General features: G+C 36.2%; 2 protein-coding genes and 1 long non-coding RNA gene across 13 annotated transcripts in view; 1 reads left to right on the top strand and 2 right to left on the bottom strand.

The window, feature by feature from the left end:
• The window catches only part of eif4g3a (eukaryotic translation initiation factor 4 gamma, 3a), a 91,359-nt gene extending 82,729 nt beyond the window's left edge, over nt 1-8,630 (bottom strand). For all 8 annotated transcript variants that reach the window (XM_073916798.1, XM_689398.10, XM_009306090.5 and 5 more), the window contains exon 1: nt 8,033-8,630. In XM_073916798.1, the coding sequence (XP_073772899.1) occupies nt 8,033-8,193 (161 nt within the window). In that variant the 5' untranslated portion in view covers nt 8,194-8,630. The remainder of the gene's footprint in view (nt 1-8,032) is intronic.
• LOC141376623 (uncharacterized) lies at nt 5,542-22,853 on the top strand. The gene is made up of 3 exons (XR_012387201.1): nt 5,542-5,697; nt 18,766-18,873; nt 20,337-22,853. It is a non-coding gene; the product is annotated as an uncharacterized lncRNA (long non-coding RNA).
• The window catches only part of ece1 (endothelin converting enzyme 1), a 133,622-nt gene continuing 121,455 nt past the window's right edge, over nt 10,701-22,867 (bottom strand). For all 4 annotated transcript variants that reach the window (XM_073916121.1, XM_068224225.2, XM_073916120.1 and 1 more), the window contains 9 exon segments: nt 20,603-20,713; nt 20,409-20,507; nt 17,921-17,998; nt 17,717-17,820; nt 16,233-16,343; nt 16,065-16,132; nt 14,232-14,422; nt 13,672-13,767; nt 10,701-11,778 (listed from right to left, as the gene is read on the bottom strand). In XM_073916121.1, coding sequence (XP_073772222.1) covers nt 11,602-11,778; nt 13,672-13,767; nt 14,232-14,422; nt 16,065-16,132; nt 16,233-16,343; nt 17,717-17,820; nt 17,921-17,998; nt 20,409-20,507; nt 20,603-20,713 — 1,035 coding nt within the window. In that variant the 3' untranslated portion in view covers nt 10,701-11,601.

Here is a 22,867-nt window from a genome sequence, read left to right on the forward strand (position 1 = left end):
TCTCACTGTTTGGCCAACGGTGTGTTTGAAAAACTGTGAAAAACAAAACAGTGTTTACATTGTTTCACATGTTGCCTGCCTTAAGTTCTTTACAGCAGGACAGATTCTTACTGACTTTGTGAAAGTGGTTGCAATGTTCTCATTACAAATGCAATATTCTCACACAATTCAAACTGCTAATGCTTTATAATAACTTTTATAGCCATCATCTCTGGTGTAAACAGGCCTTAAGGATTCAATTGTGTGCTCTATTTTTCAACAAATCTACCTTAACCTTCTGTTAAAATAATATCTGAATCCACCCTATTCATTTGTGAAGTGTGACATCATGTGAAATGGCTTCCGGATCCAAGCGCTGAATCAAACTGTATGGGGAGACTCAACAAATGGGAATAATGAACGTTTACAAAGTGCTGTAATACTTTACCCAATTGCAATGTACACTCTACGGCCACTTTAATAGGTACACCTGTCCATCTGCTTGTTAACACACAAATTTCTAATCAGCCAATCACATGGCAGCAACTAAATGCATTTAGGCATGTAGACATGGTCAAGACGATCTGCTGCTGTTCAAACCGAGCATCAAATAAGGAAGAAAGGTGATTTAAGTGACTTTGAACGTGGCATGGTTGTTGGTGCAAGACGGGCTGGTCTGAGTATTTCAGCAACTGTTGATCTACTGGAATTTTCAAGCACAACCATCTCTAGGGATTACATAGAATGGTCAGAAAAAGAGAAAATATCTAGTGAGCGGTTGTTTTGTGGGTGCAAATGCCTTGTGGATACCAGAGGTCAGATGAAAATGGTCAGACTGGTCCGAGCTGAAAGAAAGGCAACAGTAACTCAAATAACCACTCAACACGTCAAACCTTGAAGCAGATGGGATACAGCAGCAGACCACACAGGGTTCCACTCATGTCAGCTAAGAACAGGAAAATGAAGCTACAATTGGCACAGGCTCACCAAAACTGGACTATAGAATTGTAAAACGTTGCCTGTTCTGACGAGTCTCGATTTCTGCTGCAATGGTAGGGTCAGAATTTGGTGGCAACAACATGAAAGCATCTATCTTGCCCTGTATCAACAATTCAAGCTGGTGGTGGTGTAAGGGTGTGGGGGATAGATTTTTGGCACACTTTGGACCCAATAGTACCAACTGAGCATTGTGTCAATGCTACAGCCTAACAGAGTTTGTTGCTGGCCATGTCCATCCCTTTATAACCACAGTGTACCCATCTTCTGATGGCTACTTACAGCAGGATAATGCACCATGTCATAAAGCACGAATCCTCTCAGACTGGTTGCTTGAACATGACAATAAGTTCACTGTACTCAAATGGACTCTATAGTCACCAGATCTCAATCCAATACAGCACCTTTGGGATGTGGTGGAACGGGAGATGCGCATCATGGATATGCAGCCGACACACAACTTTCTCTCTTTCCCTTCATTTTCCAGAATTAAAGTAGTTCTAAAGTCTAAAAAGGTGCACCCCGGTACTAGTAAGGTATACCTAATAAAGTGGCCAGTGAGTGTATACATCCAAAGAATGTACACAGAATGTGATTGAAATATTGGTGTTAGTGATGAAGCAAGTTCAGAGAGAGTTGTGTACACCATGACTTTATATAAAATTTGTTTTAATGTGTAAAATGACTAAAAAGTGGTCATAAATATTTTCTCAATTCAAATGAGCAGCGGCTTGAACCCGGATACAGTATTTCATAGGTCACGTCTTAACAAGCGGATTAAGTGGTTCGAATAGCTGTGTATATTCCCCATCAAGCCAGAAATAAATGTTTTTAAAGTACGTTTCCTGTTAGCCCCGTCCTAAACACCCACTGACGCCTCAAATCCCTCAATTTTTCACAACGGTATCTCACAGCAAGCCCTAGCTTCTTGCAGTTTTCTCTACTGCATTAAATAAAATTAGATAAAAGAAAATGACCCACTCCACCTTTGCGAACAACAGTTTTCCACATCCCTCTAGCTTTAGCAGTTACTTGATAAGCAATTAGGGCTGATTGTACAGCGTGTGAGGGAGATAAAACAAAAGAAAAAAGCAGGTGACAAGATGTGCTGGAACTAGAAAGGGGCTGCGCTGAAAGGTTTGAGGTTGTGGCAGGCGGTGTGTGTGAGACTCTGTGTGACCTAGGCGATTGTTGGCAGGCGGTGGGAAGCCTCACACTCTGAATGCTAAGCAGTGCTGCCATTGTCTGAGGGGTGCAGCGCCAGTCGCATATGTTACCCGTCGCTCTAGCAACCACTCCCTCCTACACCCAAAGCCCCCCTACGCCATACACAAGCTTGGATGCAGCATCATCACCATTGGCACATCCCCCAAAGAAGGAATCCCACCTACAGGGACTATTTTCTCTGTGACTGAAATACAGTGACTCTTGAGCACAGGAAGTGTAATTGCAATTTACGCAATCATGAACACTTTATAACCGGAAGACACTGATAGCCATCATGTAATCATCACTATCAAACATTAAATGTAACCATGTGCGCTCACAATGGTTCGTTTTAATGGTTATTGCTGAGGTTGTGGTTGATTTTGATCACCGCTGAGTATTTTAGGATGATACAATGCCGTTTTCAATTAGAAAACAATAACAAATCATTTATTTTCTTCATATTATATATCACTTGTCATACAGAAATGAATTTCTAAAACTGACTGAGGGAGGCCAGAAAGCTGAGATAAACAATATGCAAATACAATCGATTAATAATGATACATTTGAAAAACAATCTGGACTTTTTGCAAGGAATCAAAACTAGTAAAAGTCATCAGTTTAAAGAAAACCTGATCACAAATGCTGATAGTGGCTTAAATTTACATAAGCCCTTTAAATAGGGCTTTGCAATATAAAATATAGATACCTTGAACTTTGTGATTGAAAAACAGAGTCAAGTTAACTAAATTCTCACTATCCAATTATGGGATGGTCAAATGCTCACGTGTGTATTTCAATGTGTAAGGAGCATCAATATTTTCTATTTACAGTAAGTTTTTGAAACATTGAGCATAGTAGCCAATCACAAATGTTGGCTCGTAATGGCCAATTAGAGATATTTTAGTTAGCATTTGCTCAAAACTGCACTAAACATCAGCAATTGTTCAGCAAAAACTGGCGAGTGATTACATGAACAAGAGATTCGTTGCAAGAATAAACACATATAGAAAATATATATAGATAATACTGACCAAAGTTTTTTTTATGTTTTATATTATCATCAAGATACCAATTTGAATTTCATCAATTTGAATTTTCGTCTAATTAATTCCTCTTAAAACCAGTTACATTTTCTATAAGTTTACTTCCTGCTTTAAGGCACTGCCCATACGAACACAGGTATTTTCAAAACCGCACTTTTTTTTCCTATGTGGTCTGGCTGTTTGTCCACATGAAAACGCAATGTCAGGTCACTGAAATCAAAACTTTCTAAAAACTCTGACCAGGATGAACATTTTACAAAACTCTAAATATGGTGGTGTGGTTGTGTGGATGCTAAAACTGGAGTTTTAGCCTCATGACACACGGCAGTGTGTGTGTTTTCTCCTCTGATTGGCCAACACGGCTGGGTTCACTCCAAACACATAAAATACAAATGAGGCAAATTCTGCATATTAGCGACAAATGAATCGCGTATTCCACATTGTTCAACCGCGAAACGGAAATTTTCTTCTGTACTCACGTTTGCATTGACTACAATGCAATTTACCTGCAAAATATACTTAATTCCCTGTATGACGTAAGCTTAGTTTAAAAGCGTCATTATCTGTTTGGTTTGGCGTACCCATAACATGCATCACAGTGAATTTTTTTGATTTCATGCGGACAGAAGTTGTTTTTAAAACTAAAGTGTGAAAAACTGTTTATAAAATTTCAGAAAAATCAGACTGTAGTCTCAAATATAATTTCAAATTAGTGTGCATATTCACACTTTTAGGTAGGTTTTTTTTGGATTGTTTAGTCTGGACCAACAATTTAGTTCTGATTCGTTAGTATTCCACTGCCATTTGTTAAGGCATAGACCATCCAAAATTGAAACTTTTGTAATGATTTGTACACCCTTGACTTGTTCCAAACCAATTAGAGTTTTTGTTATGTTGAACACAAAAGAAGATATATTAAAGAATTTTGGGAAACTGTAACCATTGACTTCTAAATTATTTGTTTTTCCTACTATGGATGTCAGCAGCTAGAAGTTTCCAAAATTCTTCAATATTCTTCATCATTTTGGGGTGAGCATTCCCTGTATAAACGAATTTAAACATATATAGATATACAGATATTTTTTTTTTTAAAAAGACAATGGTTAGAATGGCAGCTATTATTTTAATCAAATCAAACTTCGCAAAAAGTAAATAAATCCTAAATGTCCAGCATGATCTCACGAGGAAAAGTTACTATTTTACGTTTTGTCAGTTTACAATTTAGACACACTACATGTATACAATACTATAAAGTTTATTTTTCATTCGATTTTTTTTATTTTATTGCATTTAGATTTACTATAATTTTGCCTATTTATATAATTTTTTTATTTGATCTATTTTTGTCTTCATTTGATTATAATTTGACTTTTAACTTCGTTCATTTATTTCAGCAGCAAGGGTTATGATGGAAAAAAAATTACAACCTTAATTGTACAAAATGTTTTGTTAAAGCTTGGGAGGAAAAAACACAAATAAATGTATATGTAAGTATATATATATATATATATATATATATATATATATATATATATATATATATATATATATATACACACACACACACACGCACAAACCCTACGCCTTATCCAACGTCATTGGGGATGAGCAAATCATACTAAATTGTACAAATGAGACCATACAAATTCCTACATGTAATTAAATAAATATTAAATAAAGATGTTACAAATTCCAAGAAGATAGTCTTCAAATGTCTCAGGTCACGAACATAAGAGGCAAAAAAATCACAATGCAAGCAAAGCTATTAAGTAAAAACCTTCCAAATCTGTTCATGCAGAAGGTAAATAATAAATCCTGTCAAATTGTCACACATGCACATCCATGGTGAATAAACCACCAGATATAGTGTGCACTGCTACCCTTTTGATTGACTGGGAAGGAAAATTAGATGTCATCGAATGAGACGTCCTGTTCGCAGAGGATGATTCTTCAAAGACATCTGAGGAATATCAACTCACTTTCAGTTTTACTCCTCTCCACTACATGAATATGTTTTTTGCAGATGCATTAAGATTAGCATAACATGCTATAGCCAATTTGCTTCTCCATACACAGCTGAGCTTGGAATGACATGAGGTTAAGTTTTTCTTTTAAAACCTTTCAATTCTGTTTGGTGAATTGCACGAAAACGACACACTTCACCTTTAAATCTACATCTGTAAATCGTGGCTCAGACTTGCAAAACAACAGAAATTCTCAAAGAGCTCAAGAGGTTGACCCAGATTTCCAGTACGCCTATTGCTCAATTACTCAGCTCGACTGTGTCTAAACAGCCTTTACTTGACTGATTACTCAACATCAAATCAAATCAGGCAGAGATTCCTTTCGTACATTTAGCCTGAGCTACACTAGCGAACAAGCTTTCATGTGACGTGATTTACTTTCAAATTCAGACCAGAATGACGTAGCCTTAAATCTGATCAATGATGGTAAATCAGCTCGAAATGTGAGTAGATTCTTGATTTTTTTTACAAGAATTATTAAATGAACTGAGGCTTAGAGAAGTAACTGAGCCCTTAAACCACACTTAATACTTACATTTGATTGTGTAAGGGTAGATGACAAGATGTGCAAACTAAGTTTTTTCTCAAAACGAACCTCTCAACTGAGCCATGAAAAGTCTTATTTATTTTATTTTTTTGTTTCTTCAGTAAAACCAAAAAAAGAATCAATATTTTTAGCGTAATGTCCAGGTGACATATTTCATTATGTTGATGTATGTCCAACTGAAATAAAATACTGCGTAGGAGACAGGGCATTTTTTTTTGCGTATCATTCCCTCATAGCAAATTAATGGTAAAAGGGGCGTGGTTAAGAATATTGCAGCAGAAGCTGTCAATTTGACATCAACAGAGAAGAAGCATGACTCCAAACGCAGAAGCAAATAGTCAAACTTTGATTCAAGATTAATAAAACAAACAAATTTTTAAAGATTTTTTTCCAGAACTTGCACAGATTAGCTATTCAAAGAAAGAATAACAATGTGCATAGCAAAATAAACACTGCCAATTTTGATTTTACACAAACTTTAACCACGTACTTGGTGATTCATAACATCTAGGTCAACGTCTCTCAGCAGTTTAGGAGTCAAAAAATGTACGTCAAAAAGGAGCTTAATTAAACAATCAATCTTTCCAAGAAACAATCGGTCTTTGCAAGAAACTTAATGTCCTTTACCTTAAATAAACAACCTCAGCAAAAAGCTTCCTGAAGTAGAATGACATTTACATGGATGCAACATCGCAAGTGAGCTGACTCTATGTGTTTACAACAGAGAGGAAGGACTAATTTGTTATATAGTTCATCACAATGTTCTGCAAATATATATATATATATATATATATATATATATATATATATATATATATATATATATATATATATATATATATATATTCTCAAATCTGATTGGCTGATAGCCGTGCAATATTCTGCAATATCAGAATCATACGAAAGGGTTTTTGAGACTCTCCATGTTTGTTTTTGTTTTTATATACATGATTATGCCGTCAAACTGTTGTATAAACGCAATATCACACTCGTAGCAGTGCGATATGGCTGTATATCAGCACTGGTGGGGTCACAACGCACACCTCCCACCAGTGACGATACATATATATATATATATATATATATATATATATATATATATATATATATATATATATATATATACACACAAGGAGTTCAGATGCAAAGACCTCTAAGCTCCGTCTAAAATCTCCATCGAAAACGAACTGTTTTTTTTTTTCAGACTCCCTTGTTTATGTTGAATTATTTCACTTTAAAGACCAGGAAAGGCACTTGTTCTTTGACATAAATGTGATATTACTAAACCTACACACAAGAGACGGATAAAAATGTCGCCTGAAATTTTTCTCTAGAAAGCATATAAAGTTTTTTTCGCATCGGAACTCTTCATATATATATATATATATATATATATATATATATATATATATATATATATATATATATATATATACACACATTCTTGTATACATTCATTCTCTAAGTGCCAGTACAAGAACCAAAGAGCGGCTTTTTAAACTAAAACCTTTTTTAATATTCTACTGAAAACAAATGACCATCTACATCTTTGATGTTTGGAAGAAAGTTTCATTCTTTGATATTTTTTCTTTTAAGCTTATCCCAAATTGATTTCAAGTTCATGCAGGTGCCCTAGCAGAGAAACCACAGGTGTAGGTATTCATCTAGCAGATGAACAACCAAGCAAAAAATCCCATTAACTGTCACTACAAAGAGCTCAGAGAGATCACTTCTCTAGAAAATAATATTTGATAATCTTGCAATAGAGCCATTCACAACAATTTACTAGTCCCGCCCTAGCAACGAGCAACAGCACCCTAGCAACCGAGGGCTGTGCACTGAGGCCTAACACATGTTCTTTAGGGAGGGAAAACATTTCATCACAAACCAAGAAAAGCATTAGATGACTATTAAAACCACGAATAGCTTGTGAGTGATCTGAAGCTGTGCACAAAGCTGGGATTGTCAAGTTCAACGAACAAAGCAAGTGCCAAGATGACCACTGAACAACAGCAGCAGATACCAAACAAGTAAATCCCTTCGATATGATGGACGGCGACGGTGGCTATATATAATACGAAGCAACACAACCTTAATGCAATCATTATAATTAGTAAGGAATGAACGTAAACAAATAACAAGTCAGGTGGTGTGATTACAAAGCGAAGCACTCGTTTCCCCATCGATCTGCGTTGTGGGACACAAGGGGCTTTGTTATTAGTAAAGGATACTGGGTAGGCGGCACGGCTGACGGCGGAGCGTTTTGGGCTCCCGGTGGCAACGACACGGAGGTCAGCGCTGCGCGGAGCTGCGTTGGCGGTGCCGGTCCGGTTACGTGTCCACTAACAGCGACAGCGGCCGGTTTCGGAACCACTTTCGGTGGCAAACTCATTGCAGAAATTTAAACCAAAACAAACAATACGCAGCTGAAAACGGTCGCACGTTCCAACAAAATCTGGCCGTTTCTTCTCTCTACGAAGGCCGGAACGCGTGTATATCCTTATGCCATGGATTTCATCCAGATCTGGCTTTTAGTAGCAAAAATGTCATTTTATCTTTGAAGTCAGGGGTTGTAGCTGCTCTATACATGGGGACGGTAGGGGGGTTGTATCCCCCTCAGCCAGCCTGGATCTCCCCGGTTGAATTGTTGTTCTCTACCTCTTCAGATGACAGTCTCCGGGTTTGTTTGCTCCGCTTTGCGTAGTAACATCACATTAACGAGTCGCATTGTAAGAATTTCTCATAAAGATGGGAGACTTCACTCAACATGGCGTTGTTGCGGCTGCTTCCAGCAGTCCGGCTGGACGGACGGCTCGGTAAACGTCGGGTAATTTCGTAGATGCTCGGGTTCACCTTACGCCACTCCGACTCCGTGGTGATGGGAAGTCCGAGTCGTTTCCAGGAATCGGTTCTTTGGAACAGCTCGTTTCAAAGATGGGTTCATAAAACCATTCAGTGATTAACGTTAATAAACTTCCTTAAAGTTTATTACACATGCACGAGTATTTTTAAAATCTTTATATTCCAGTTGTTCCTGTTATTTAAAATTGGTATACAATAGTAAACATGAACAATTACAAATAAATAAATAAATAAATAAAAACTAAACATACATAAAAATACAGATTTATAGGAAAAATAATGAAAATAGAGAAAAAATTCAAATTTTGCCATTTATTAATATATTTTGTAATGGTATGCTTTCATTTTTATTGTACAAGTTCACAATATTTTGTATTTAAATTTTATGTATTATGTTATAATTTTATTTAAAAGTATTAAACAATTAAATACAACTTTAAAACACTTGCTAAATAAAGGAACTTTTTGCCTCGAGTAAAATTAGAAAGAGGTTATTGGTTCAATGAGTCAACGAACTCCAGAACCGTTGAATCATGATTCACTCAATTGTGATCGAATCATTACGGCCGGTTTTGTGAACCGGTTCATTGACTAGATCTGAAAGAACGATTCGTTCGCGAATCATCGGCATCGCAATACACCAGTGAGAGTGACGTCATAAAGGCAGTCGCCACATGCCTGCACTGTTTCACATAATGAATGGCATTTTAGATGCATTCCAAACTCTTAATCATAAGTGACAAATGACTCGCAACAATATAGGATGCCTGAATAATCCATCTTTTTTAAAAAGGGTTCCGCCTACATTTTGGTTGATGGAGAAAGGTTTCAAATATATTTGCGTGAAGGAGGCGATTATGGAATTTATGTAAGCTGAGGTTGTGGAGAAGCCTGTTTATTGTGTTTATGTGGAGGAAGATTAATAATTATTGCAGCATTAGATTGCTTTTGCAGGCATTCCTGCAGCCATTTAATAAGCATGAATGTGGCGCCATCTGTTGGTGATTTTTCAGAGACACGGCGCGACTGTCTATTTTCTGTTTCATTAATTCATTCATCAATTGAAATCACTATAATTACGCGAAGCTCGGGCCCTTTTAGTAATGAGCTATTGAAATTAAATTAAGCTCAATGTAAGTATGCAAGACATATTTTGAATATGTTTGATGAGGTAAGCCGATAGCCTAAAACCCTCAACATCAATATCTCCAGATCATTTGAAGACACTTTACAAATGAGGTCCATTTCTTACAAGTAGGAATCTCTGCAGCCAAGAGACCTCCAAGCTAGAGACACTTAAACCACAAGTAGGTTGGGTTTAGGTGGAGCAAATATTAATACAACGCATCAGGTTATTATTTGTGAGGTCGAGTTTAGGGTTGAGGTAGGTAGGTGTAGACGTTAATGAAACACAACAGGTTACTGTGGAGTTGGGTTTAGGGTTGGGGTAGGTGTAGACATTAATAAAACCATACAGGGTAATGTGAGGTTGAGTTTAGGGTTGGGGTAGGTGTAGACATTAAAAACACACAATATCGGACTTCGTGTCATGTACAAGACATTAAATAAATAAAAAACTTCAGGTTTGTACAGCCCACTCGGAGCTGGAAAGCCCACCTTCACCCAAAAATAATTCTTGTTCCAAGCCCATTTAAGTTGTTCTTCTTACAAATTTCTTTTTCTGTTAAACACAAAATAAGATATTTTGAAGAATGTTGGAAATGGGGAGCATTTGACTTACATAGTAGGAAACATTCATCAAAATATTTTTGTGTTCAATAGAAAAAAGAAACAAACAAACAAACGGTTTTGGTACCACTTGAGGGCGAGCAAATGGTGACAGAAGTTTATATTTGGGGTGAAGTATACTACACTGAAGTATCATGGATGCGTTTACACAGCAAAAGCACTAGAGGCTGTAATGGGGCAGAGCAAGCAAAACTGTATAAAGTATTCAGTTGATCTAAATGGCACTTGTGCTTATCCTGGATGCCACAACCTGCTTGACATGAATTTAAAAGTAACAAGGACCAGTTGTAATGACAAATCCTGAATATTTTACTGAATATAAAGTTATTTATGACTTGAACACTTTCAATGAACATTTAAATCAGCCATGAAAAGGTGCCTTAAAGTGATGGCTCACATCAAAACAAAACTGCACTCATCCTCATATGGATTCAAATCTTTATGAGTTTTCATTTCCCTTGACAAAAAAAGAAAATAATTTAAAGAATGCTGGAGAATGGTAACCATTAGCATCCATGGTTGAAAAATACTATGTCAATGGTACCACATTCCAGCATTCTTAAAAATATCTTCCTTTGTGTTCAGAGGTGAGTAACTTATGTCAGCATTTTCATTTTTAGCTGAACTATCCACTTTTGTATAATGCAGTACAAAAATAAACCCAATTAAACTGTGTGTATACTGCTCACATATACATTCTTCATTTACAATCTGATCATTCACCCAAAATCAGCTTCACATATTGCACAGGCAAATTGTACAGATAGTATGTGTAGGACCAAACACGTGTTTCAAAATGTGAGTGATGTTATTGATGTTGTGTAAGAATTGGCGAACATTACAGTTGAAAAGAAATCAAACAATCCCCCACAACATATCACAGAGAACATAAATAGTATTTCCCAATAAAAAAATAAAAGCATTTGCTTATAAAAGGCATGTATTCAAAGAAAACACCAGCAAAAAGCACAATTCCTTCCTATTACAATATAGCACTAACTTCCAGTGTTTCGAGAAGAATAAAACTCCATTATATAGATGTCCATGGAGTCTCTATTTACACCAGCTTCCCATTAAGAGGCGGGAAAATAAGTCCACTGTCAGTGACCTGGCAGTCAATATGAGGTAACCTGAGACAGACGTTTGGCATATTTTTTGCAGGGTAACTGCTCCAGGTTCAATCTCACTGTCACCAAAGCTCACACTTGCGTTTAGGGTTCATGGGTGAATCTGCTTTACAGCCGAAGTGCTCAGAGAATTCGTGAGAATTGGAGATGGTGCCGATGACCCGGAAGCGTGAAGGACTGTGAGGGTCAGTGATGACGCCCTCGTGAGAGCTTTCAGGAGTCCGTACAGAGCACCACACCTACAAAAGAGGAAACAATGATTTCTTTTAGAGCAGAAATTGTTAAAACTACAAGAAAATGTGAGAAATTGTATTACGATTTAATTCAAAGAATATATTTTATGACTAAAACGTACAGTTGAAGTCTTTATTTATTAGCCCCCCTAAATTATTAGCTCCCCCAATTTCTGTTAACGGAGAGAAGATGGTTTCAGCACATTTCTAAACATAATAGTTTAGAAACAATTTATTTCTAATCACTGATTTATTTTATCTTTGCCATGATGACAGTAAATAATATTTGACTAGATATTGATATTTTTCAAGACACTTCTATACAGCTTAAAGTGACATTTAAAGGCTTAACAAGGTTAATTAGGTTAGCTAGGCAGGTTAGGGTAATTAGGCAAGTTGTTAATTCTAGCTAATAATTCTGACTTCAACTGTAAATGTTATTTATTTAATAAAAACATTATATATACATAGTTGGTCAAAATTAGCCTTAGTGTGATTTTCTTGTTCTTTTTGAAATGTATCCACATTACCACCATTGTGCAGCGTCCACTTGGATGATGTAAAAGCAGCCACAGGACAATGGCGCCAGTGCGCTCACCACACACCAGCTATTGGTGGAGTGGAGAAACTGTGATAGAGCCAATTTGGTGGATGGGGATGATTGGGAGGCCATGATGGGTAAGAACCAGTGAAGGGAATTTGGCCAGGACATTGAGGTTACACCCCTACTCTTTATGAGAAGTGGCATGGGATTTTTAATAACACAGGGAGACAGGACTCTGATTTAACTCATTCGAAGGACAGCGCTCAATGACAGTACAGTGTCCCCTTCAATATAATGGGGCATTAGGACTCACAGACCGCAGATTGAGTGCTCCTTGCTGGCCTCACTAGCACCACTTCCAAAAGCAGCCTAGTTTCCCCATGCTGTCTCCCATCCAGGTACTGACCAGGCTCAGCCCTGTTTAGCTTCAGTGAGTAACCAGTCTTGGGCTGCAGAGTGATATAGCTGTTTGATACAATTTATCAAAATTCTGTGCTTAGTTATTTAATTTCGATATTTATATTTATTTTAGCCCAAAACAGGTTTTGTTTGGCCCAGATTTAACTAAATTTAATTTAGTTTTTTGGTTTTAAGACCATCGTTATGTTTTATGTAAATATTTTATTCATTTATATAATTTTTTCTTAACAAAAGGCATTGTTATTTATAATTATTCTGTTGCTTGGGGTTTTCTGAATAGATTCTATAGGTTTTATTAGACACAACTGTCATATTTTGCTGTTGTTTTGTGCCTTTTTTTGATTGTAAAGTTTAACCCGTTTCTAACAGCACAGGCTAAGCACACCTTACTTCAATTATCAGACAATAAAACAAAGTATGGAACTCAATATAAATCCTAGCCTTACTAATTAATGATTCACAACCCACAACCCCGACATGGTGGCGCAGTAGGTAGCACTGTCGCCTCACAGCAAAAAGGTTACTGGTTCAAGCCTCAACTGGGTCAGTTGGCGTTTCTGTGTGGAGTTTGCACGTTCTCAACGCGTTCGCGTGGGTTTCCTCCGGGTGCTCCAGTTTCCCCCACAATCCAAAGACATGCGGTACAGGTGAATTGGGTAGGCTAAATTGTCCGTAGTGTATGAGTGTGAATGAGCTTGTATGGCTGTTTCTTAGAGTTGGGTTGCAGCTGGAAGGGCATCCGCTGCGTAAAACATATACTTGATAAGTTGGCGGTTCATTCCGCTGTGGCGACCCCAGATTAATAAAGGGACTAAGCCGAAAAGAAAATGAATGAAAGAATGAACCCAAAACCTTTTTATCATGCACATAAAACAACTCAAATTATCAGGCCAACAATCAAACATTTCTAAAAAAAAAAAAAAAAACACACAAACCTGAGCAAATCCCACAAAAAACAGTTGATGGTTGTTCATCCCAAGGGCAGGCAGACTGGCCTCCTCGCCGTTCTTCTTGATCCAGTTTACATAAGCCTGCAAAGCAAGCGTGATAACATTAGTCCACCAATAACTCTGCATGCTGAGATGCCAGATAAACAGAGCCCTCGTGTCCACGCTTATTTTCCTCTCCATCAGAGAGGTCAACGCAGGCTCTTCTCCGGGCCATATGCTTTGTGCATCTGCTCCGTAACCTATGACTTTTCAGCCGACGGAAAGAATCCGAGCTGCTGGAGGAACAGCGGCCCATTTGGAGCCACCTGTTGCCCCGCAAAGGCTTTTCAGCGAGTCGGGATCACTACAGCCCCCCAAATACTATCAAAGCCGTCAATGAGGGAAATATAGAGAACGTAATGCCTTTGGTCTCGGATTCTCACACGCCATACGCAGAAGCTGTTTTCGTGTTATGGAAAGTAACCACTGGCGTCTGTATGATGGACACAACAGATCTGTCGATTGAATTAGATAGATTAAAAGTAGATTTTTGTTCCACAACAAACCTTGTAAGCCGCATTCAGGCCTCCGTTGTCAGCGATGTTTTCTCCCAAAGTGTGTTTTCCATTCAGGGGTTCATTGTTAATACTGTAGTTGCTGTATTGCTCCACCATGCACTGGGTCTGGTGTTGAAAAGCTTCCACTGACGAATTTTGCCACCATTTTGCAAGATTTCCATCCTTGTCATATTTGCGTCCTGTAAAATATTAGTTTTTTTAAAATAACACACATATTCACATTTCAACATCAACAAATTTCTGTTATAATAGTAAGATGATTTAAAAGGATAAACATTTCAAAGAAAAACTATTCACAGCTATTCCAGAGCCAAACAGTTGAGTTCTACCTTTTTTAATTTCATTTAGCCGATCTCTGGTTCTAGCAGGATCACTTTTAGCTTAGCTTAGCATAAATCATTGAATTGGATTAGACCATTAGCATCTACCTCAAAAATACCAGATATTAAAAAATTGTCATATTTAAAGCTTACTACAGAATAGTCAAACTTTAAAAAGCAATGTTAATCGAAATTATTTGGTCATCTTTAAGTGAGATGCTAATAGTCTAATGTGATTTAATTATCTATGCTAAGCTAAACTAAGCTAAAAATGTTGCCACCAAACCCAAAGATTGGCTAAATGGATAATTCACATGAAAATGAAAATGTATTTGCTATTTACTCATCCTCATGTGGTTTTAAATCCTTATAGGTTTGTTTTTTTTTGTCTTTCGAACCCTAATAAGACATTTTGCAGAAATCTGAAAACCGGTAACAATTGACTTGTTAAAAATAAAATACTATGGAAGTCAATGGCTACAGGTTTCTACCTTTCTTCAAAATATCTTCTATGTTCAACAGAAAAAAAATTAAACAGGTTTGGAACAAGTGAGTAAATGATATTATTTTTTTTTAAAATAAATTTGTGAACTATTCTTTAGTATTTATTAACATTTTGATAAAGATATATAAAAAAAAAGGTTCACATAAAAATTCCCAAACCAGTTTCCCAAAAATTGGATAACTTTTCTTCCATTTCTTTCTATATATATATGATAATAAAATAGTGGAACACTTTCTTTCTTATATTACAGCAACTGATTAAGTCTTACACACTGCAAATCTGAAATTAGATGAAATATTAAAGGTTGGGACAAGTTAGCAAATAATGGCATACATATACACATATACACACACACACACCACACAGTTGAAGTCAGAATTATTAGCCCCCCTGAATTAATTGCTCCCCTGTTTATTTCCCCCAATTTCTGTTTAATAAGAGAGCAGATTTTTTTCAACACATTTCTAAACATAATAGTTTTAATAACTCATCTCTAATAACTGTTTTTTTATCCTGGCCATCCATGATGACAGTAAATAATATTTGACTAGATATTTTTCAAGACACTTCTATACAGCTTAAAGTGACATTTAAAGCCTTAATTAGGTTAATTAGGTTAACTAGGCAGGTTAGGGTAATTAGGGTAAAAATCAGAGTTATTCTACCACATATGAAATGAGAACATTTCATTTTAAACTTAAGGTATGGTAGTTTAGAGAAAAAACTAAAATTATGTTTAACCATAAGCTGTATTTCAGAGAAACCTCCTTTGTATAACTCTGTTTGCTGCATTTCTCACCACAAAAGTCACAGCAGAGGCATTAGACGATTCTCTAGGTAAGAATGTTGTTGCTTAAACTTTAAATATGCAGTATTGTTTAAATAAAATTAGCACCTATATGTATGATAATGAAAGAGAGCAAGACTATATTTCTTCTATCACAACAACTGACTGAGTCTCACACAGCAGATCTGAAATAAGGAATAATAAATGACCTTGATCATCAAAAGCATGGGTGAGTTCGTGCCCCATAACCACACCTATCCCACCGAAATTCATGGCTCTAAAAAACAAGAGAATGATGTGTTTATGATGACATATTTGCTGAAATTGACGAGGCTTAATAAGCAGGTGAGGGTTTTGTTAATGGAAAACAATCTTACTTTGGCCAAGCGTGGTTGTAAAAGGGAGCCTGGAAAATGCCTGCAGGAAGAACCATCTCATTCTTTGTCGGGTTGTAGTAGGCATTGACAGTAGGTGGAGTCATACTCCATCTGTACACAAAGAGAAGAGAAGTTAAAAAAAAATCTGACTTCAATGATCACTGCAGTACACAAAAACTGACATGTGTCTTGCCAAAAATCATTTGAATAATAATTAAATATCATGTTCCATCAAGACATTTTGTACATTATCTAAAGTATATATATAAAAATACTATTTTTAGATTTTCAAATATATATAGTTGTATTATGCTCAAATTTTGTCCAAATTTAACAAACTATACAATAATGGAATCCTTATTTATTTGCTTATATTAGCTTTTAACTTAAATAATAAAGTTAAATTTTATTTCTGACAGATTTTGGGATCAAGGGTTACATATATTTTTTATTTTCTGTTGGTCAAAGACAAAAAGGACGAAGGGCATTATTGCTTATACATCTTTATTAGCCCGCAAAAGAATCTTGTTATTCTGGAAATCCTCCACACCCCCATTTGTGCCATCCTGGTGTGATGTCTTTTCTAAAACTAGTAAAGATTAAATACACACTAAGGGGTTCGGTGGTCAAGTTCTATACGTACTGGGAACCTATTTTATCATATTTAAAAAATGTGAAAGAATTACCCTGCGGTTAATAAATCTGCATATTTCTGTGTATCCACTTCATGGTGTTTTTTGACTTTTATGCAGTTTGTCCAGCATTTTTTTATTAATTTACATATTTCTTCCTCTGTTATTTGTAATTGTTTTTTTCTTCTTTCTTTAATCATCATTGTTATGTCATGACATGCATAACTCTGGACTGTTTAGTTATTGTTTTTGACCCTAATTATTGTGATAAGCTGCCTTGGGATGTTCAGTTCTTGGGGTAGGACTTGGGTAAAAAAAAAAAAAAAAAAATTGAAAAAAGGAAACTGTAATGTTTATTGCTGTTTTGTATGAAAACATTATTTTCCTTCAATAAAAATAAAAAAAAAGACAGAAAGGACTTATTGAGAAAGAAAACAATAAAAGAATATTTCCAATTTCCTCTGTATATTTGAATGGTTGAGTACATTTCATTAGAATGTTTTGGTAACTGAAATAAACTTGACATTAATAAAAATGTAAATATTAGCTTTCATAAAATATCCATAATTTTTTTTATAATTAAAATCTAAAACAAAGTACATATTCAAAATTAAACACTAACATTAAAATAAAAATGTCATCGAATATAAAATTTAGAAATATAGAATATATGAATAAATGAATTAAATATAAAATATAAAATCATAAAAAGTAACACTGCCATAATAATGACATGATTACTGAGTGGAATATGCATTTAAATGATGTGTGGCAAAGTTTCATCTGGGTGTGTGCGTGTGTGTGTGTGTGTGTGTGTGTGTGTGTGTGTGTGTGTGTTGGACTGATACTCACTGATCTCTGTTGGGGGCTTTTCTCAGCTGGTCAGCAGTCACTCGTGCAGAGAAGTTGTAATAATTCATGACATTTTGAAAGTAGAGATCTGAAACAACATCAAACTGATGTACAGTTTGGGAGGCGAATATGTTAGTTTAGGCACATTAAAGATGTTTTTCATGAACTAAAGACAAACAGAAATGAACCAAAATGCATACATACATCATTAAACACCTTGTCCAGCTCTTTGGGGTTCATAATAAATTTTGGATAACCCACCATGTTGTATATTGCATCAGCCTAGATAAAAACAAAACAAAAAACAAAAACATTCTGATTGGATTTATGAGATCGCAGTATACACTTTAACACCAGGTGGCATTGTAGAGAAAAAAAATTTCAGAAGGTATTTTTCTTTCTGATATATGGTACAGCAGTGTCTCATCCATGTTCCTGGAGTACCACCAACACTGCATGTTTAGGATGTCTCCTTTGTCTATCACATCCATTACAAGGTTGTATCTCAATATGCGTTCTTCAGCGATCTTGTATCCTTGTGTAATGTCATTATTAACCTCCATTTTTAATTGAGAAACAGACCAGGGGCCTCTTGTATCAACGCTGCGTATGCACAAACACTTTGCGTACACCAGGTTTCACGCTCATTTTTGGATTTATTAACAATGAAATTAACGTGAGAATGTGCGTTGGTCCGCGCCAACTTCATGTCTGGCGTATGTGTATTCTTTTGTGTGTTTGTTTTATTTCCTTTGGCGACTCCTAGAGGCAATTATATTAAATTGCACACTACAAAGTATCACACCAACACATGTGAAAAACATTGCTATTATTTATAATTGATAAAATGGGTTAATTGACACAATATGTATATATTATGTGGTTTAGAACATATAAAAGCATTTGCAAATGTATACAACCCTTAGTCTATGGCAGTGTTCGCCTTATTAAAGGACACTGTCAATGGTCGAATCCGAAGGGAACACATTTTTTAGGGAACACAGTGATTTTCTGGCCCACGATGATTACCGGCTTATTAACTGTTTCAGATTTCCAAGAGCTATCCTCTTGGAGCTCTGTGCCGAGTTGGGTCTAAATTTGGAAAGAGAGACAGCAAGGAGGCTCCAAGGTGGCAGTGTGCGATGGGTGGCTTCTTGGTAAGTGATGTATTTAAAGATATTTTTTCAGCTAAGTTTAAAAAAAAAACTATTTATTTAGCATAATTATTTAACTGCATATCACAAGACCGCGGTTATCCATTAAAAACCTGGCTGTTAACCCCCCTCAACAACCCACAAACTGACCAAGAGCGCAGATACAATGATGCCCATTCTTGCACGAAGTCAGTTGTAGAGCGGGTGATTGGGCAGCTGAAATACCGGTGGTGCTGCCTTGATAAGAGTGGAGGGGTGCTGCTATACCACCCTAACAAAGTGTTCCTCTAATACATCTGTCTCCCACAGACACGGATACTAATCCAGCCCACAATTGAGGCAACTTTCTCCTCAGAGACAGGGGCATCCCCTGTTCCCCTGCCTGTTCGGTCCACACTTTGATGGTGCGCTGCTGTTCTCCTCTTAACCTGCACCTTTACATCAAACCATTTCTTTCTTTAATCCGTTCACAAAGCGATGTTCAGACCCCACTGCATTAACCGCATCAGCTAAACTCTCCCACTCTATTTTTTACTTTTGTTATTAATTCCAGAGGACAAACTTGCAAATACACAACAAAAACAGTTTTTCTCCGGTCTACCTTCAATAGGAGCACCTCCAATTCACATTCTGTGAAGTTTCTGTTCTTGCTTGCTTTTGCCATTGCTTTTTTACCTGTCATTACCATATTTATACAGGGCAGGAGGCAGGGAGGGGTTGTGCGCTTGTGCATGTTGCGCTCAATTTGACATTAATTCAGATGTACAAAGAGAATATGCGTGGGATTCCGCGTACGCAGTGTTTCATACATCTGATTTTTTTACTGCATACGCATATTTACAGCTTTGTCCATATGTAATGTTTTAGTATTATTCAACGCAAGTCTTTGTACTTGAGGCCCCAGGTCTTTCAGTCTCTGTAAATGATCTGATGATCTGAATCAGGGATGTTTTAATTTGAAACATGGAATATGTGCAGAGCTGATAGTCGTCCAGGAACATGGTTGAGAATCCGATGGTCTAATCCGATTCAATTCTCTATGCTAAGCTAAGCTAAAAGTGCTTCAGCCAAACCCAAACATTGGCTGAATGGATTAAAAAAATGGTAAAACTCAACTGTTTAACACTTTTTTTAAAGTGTTCTTTTTAGAAAATCTGGACTGAAAGCAAGCAGGGTGACAGGAAACAATATATCCAGAAAAAATGAACCCAGTGTCTAGAAAAGTTAAAGCTTCTTCTTAAAAAAATGCTCATTTACTCTTGCTAGGATAACTTCAAATAGGATGAAGAAGTAATCTTGTAAAAGTCAGGAAATTATAGGCCGTTCCACAACTTTGATTTCCCCTGGATATTTGGCCTTTAAAATTCAACTGGCATGTAAAAACACAAAAGGCAATGAATAAATAAAACCTAACTTGAAAACTAAAGCATATATCTGACATATTAGCTAGATGTTGATTTCCGCAGGATCCATACCCAAATTCCCTGTGGGCAACAGCGCTGGAAAACATCACATGGGATCATGCTGTCAGCTCTCACCTTTTCTTTGGCTGCTTTTTTTGTCTCGGGATCCATCCAGCTGACAGTCTTCAAGCTGTCTTCAAAGGCCCATTTGATCTCGGAGACCATATCTTCAACCTGACAAACACATCAGGAGAGAATATAGTTTATAGGCCTGGAGGAAAAAGACGGGGACGGAGTGCAAAAAAAAAAAACATCACAAAGATCCTCACAAAAGCTTTGCTGTCTTCGGAAAAAGTAGCTTTGACAAAGAGCGCCCCGAGAGCAAAGCCCAGAGCGCTGTCCGTGTCGCTGACGCAAAGTTTCCAGCGTGGCATGCAGCTCTGCAAAACACGAAGGTGATACATAAACAACTAACATCATTTTCAGGGTGACATCTCACAAACAGAAATCCTCCAGGCATCAACTGACTGTAGTTTCCATGCTGGTAGCATTTGCGATAATGATCACAAATAATTTGTTCATAATGTCTTCGAAAAACATGTGGATGTAATAAGTTAGAAGCTAGACATCTCACTTTTCTCATGAAAAGAAGTTAATTTTAAACTCTTTCCTGTCCCTTGAAATGGGGTGTGAAGGGGAAGGGCTTCAAAATTTATTCCTAAAAAAATGGGACACCACTACATCACATGCATACGTCATCATGTCATCGTAATTTTTTGCTTCATATGAGATCGACAATGACAACTGCTGTAGTGTTATTTTTTGGTATTTATCTTCAAGAAATAACTGAAGGAATATGTCATGTTATCATAAGGATATAATGCGGCAATAGCCTCATTACTGTTCTGTGCATTTACACCGTGGTCATATTTATCTATGTAAACACATAAACACAACATTAACATTATACCAGTCACTATAAAAAGCTCATTTCTAGCCACTAGACATTTCTGACAGGGTATTCGAGTGTCATCGAGTGACAGAATGCTGTGGAACTACTCTACAGGAGTTATTATTAGGGATTATAGATTTATTTTAGCATTTTTTTAAGCATGACAATAAAACAAGAACGTCATTATGAATGTATTAAAACATATGCTTGTTTGTTGTAAAAATTTGTAATAATAACAAAAAAATACTAATTTGTGCATCTTCTTCCGTGTGCAGCCATGCTGCCATTGTGGCTGGTGTATTCTGGGAAATTTTCTTACCCCTTGTTTCAAGTGTGGTCCTGAAAAATCTTCATTTCAAGGGGAACCTAGCCCTTCTCCTTAGCCATACGCCTTCAAGCTAAAGAGAATTGGGACACCCCTAACCCTTCATGTGAACGCGCAAAACGAAGAGAAAGGGGAATAGTTAAGGGGTAGAATTGGGATTTAGCTTTAATTTCATTTCGTTTAAATAAACACATTGAACAAATGAAAATTCAGCCCTCACTTACTCGCCTTCTTTCAAACCTATTTGAGTTTTTCCTTTGTTAAACACAAAAGAAGATAATTTTAAAGAATGTTCCACAATATTTTTTGTATTATTAAAGTTAATGGATACAGAGTATTACCATTCTTCAAAATATCTTCTTTTGTGTGTTTTTTTTTTTTGTGTGTGCGGAAAAAAAGGAAAACTGAAATAAGGTTTGGAACTACTTGAGGATAAGCAAATGATGACAATTTTAATTTTTGGGTAAACTCTCCCATTAAATATTTTTTTAATAAATAGAAAGTTCAAAAGAGCAGCATTTGCAGTATTTTAAATGTCTTTACTGACACTTTTAATTAATAAAAAGCTGATTTTACATTCATAAATGAACATTCTGCCACAAAACGAAATGGTGTGGACTAATTTTATTTAACTTTTAGCCATTTTTAAGCTTTCTTTTGGTGTAGGTAATATTTGGTAACATTATTGTAAACCACCCACCTCCTGCTGTACACATTCCGCTCGGAGTTGGGATCGAACCGGCAGAGAGGTTTACCTGCATAGCACTTCACTAGCTGGCCTCCATTACATAATAATAATTATTATTATTACAGAAATTTTAGGTTACTTTTTCAAATAATTGATTTTTTCGCTTTCATTCAAGTTGTCTGGTGTGTTTTTGCCCTATTGTTTAAATGATATTGACATTACCTTGGTGTTATAATATATTGTTTTGTTTTTCACAATAGTACATGATTAACTGTGATGCATTTCTTCTTTACATATAGGGGCCACATAGCACAAAAAGTCATTTTAGTGAGAGCATGCTATAAATATTACTTTGTTTTCCTTGTCATTTATTTTTAAACACATTGACTCCCAAATAAATGTGTAAACATTTTTGAATCATGACAGCTTTCACCATTCACTTTCGCTTTACAGTATTTAAAAAAAGCCATAATACAGAGTTAAAGAGTCAATATTCAGCATATTTTGTGTAATTTAATCCTACAAGTTTGAAATGACATGAGGGCAAATAAATGATAAGTGATCATTTTTGACTAAACTATCACTTTAGATGAAAAAAATAAAAGCTGTGTCCTCAACAACTTTGCTGA

Source organism: Danio rerio, chromosome 11, assembly GCF_049306965.1.
Source record: "Danio rerio strain Tuebingen ecotype United States chromosome 11, GRCz12tu, whole genome shotgun sequence".
Lineage (NCBI taxonomy): Eukaryota > Metazoa > Chordata > Actinopteri > Cypriniformes > Danionidae > Danio > Danio rerio.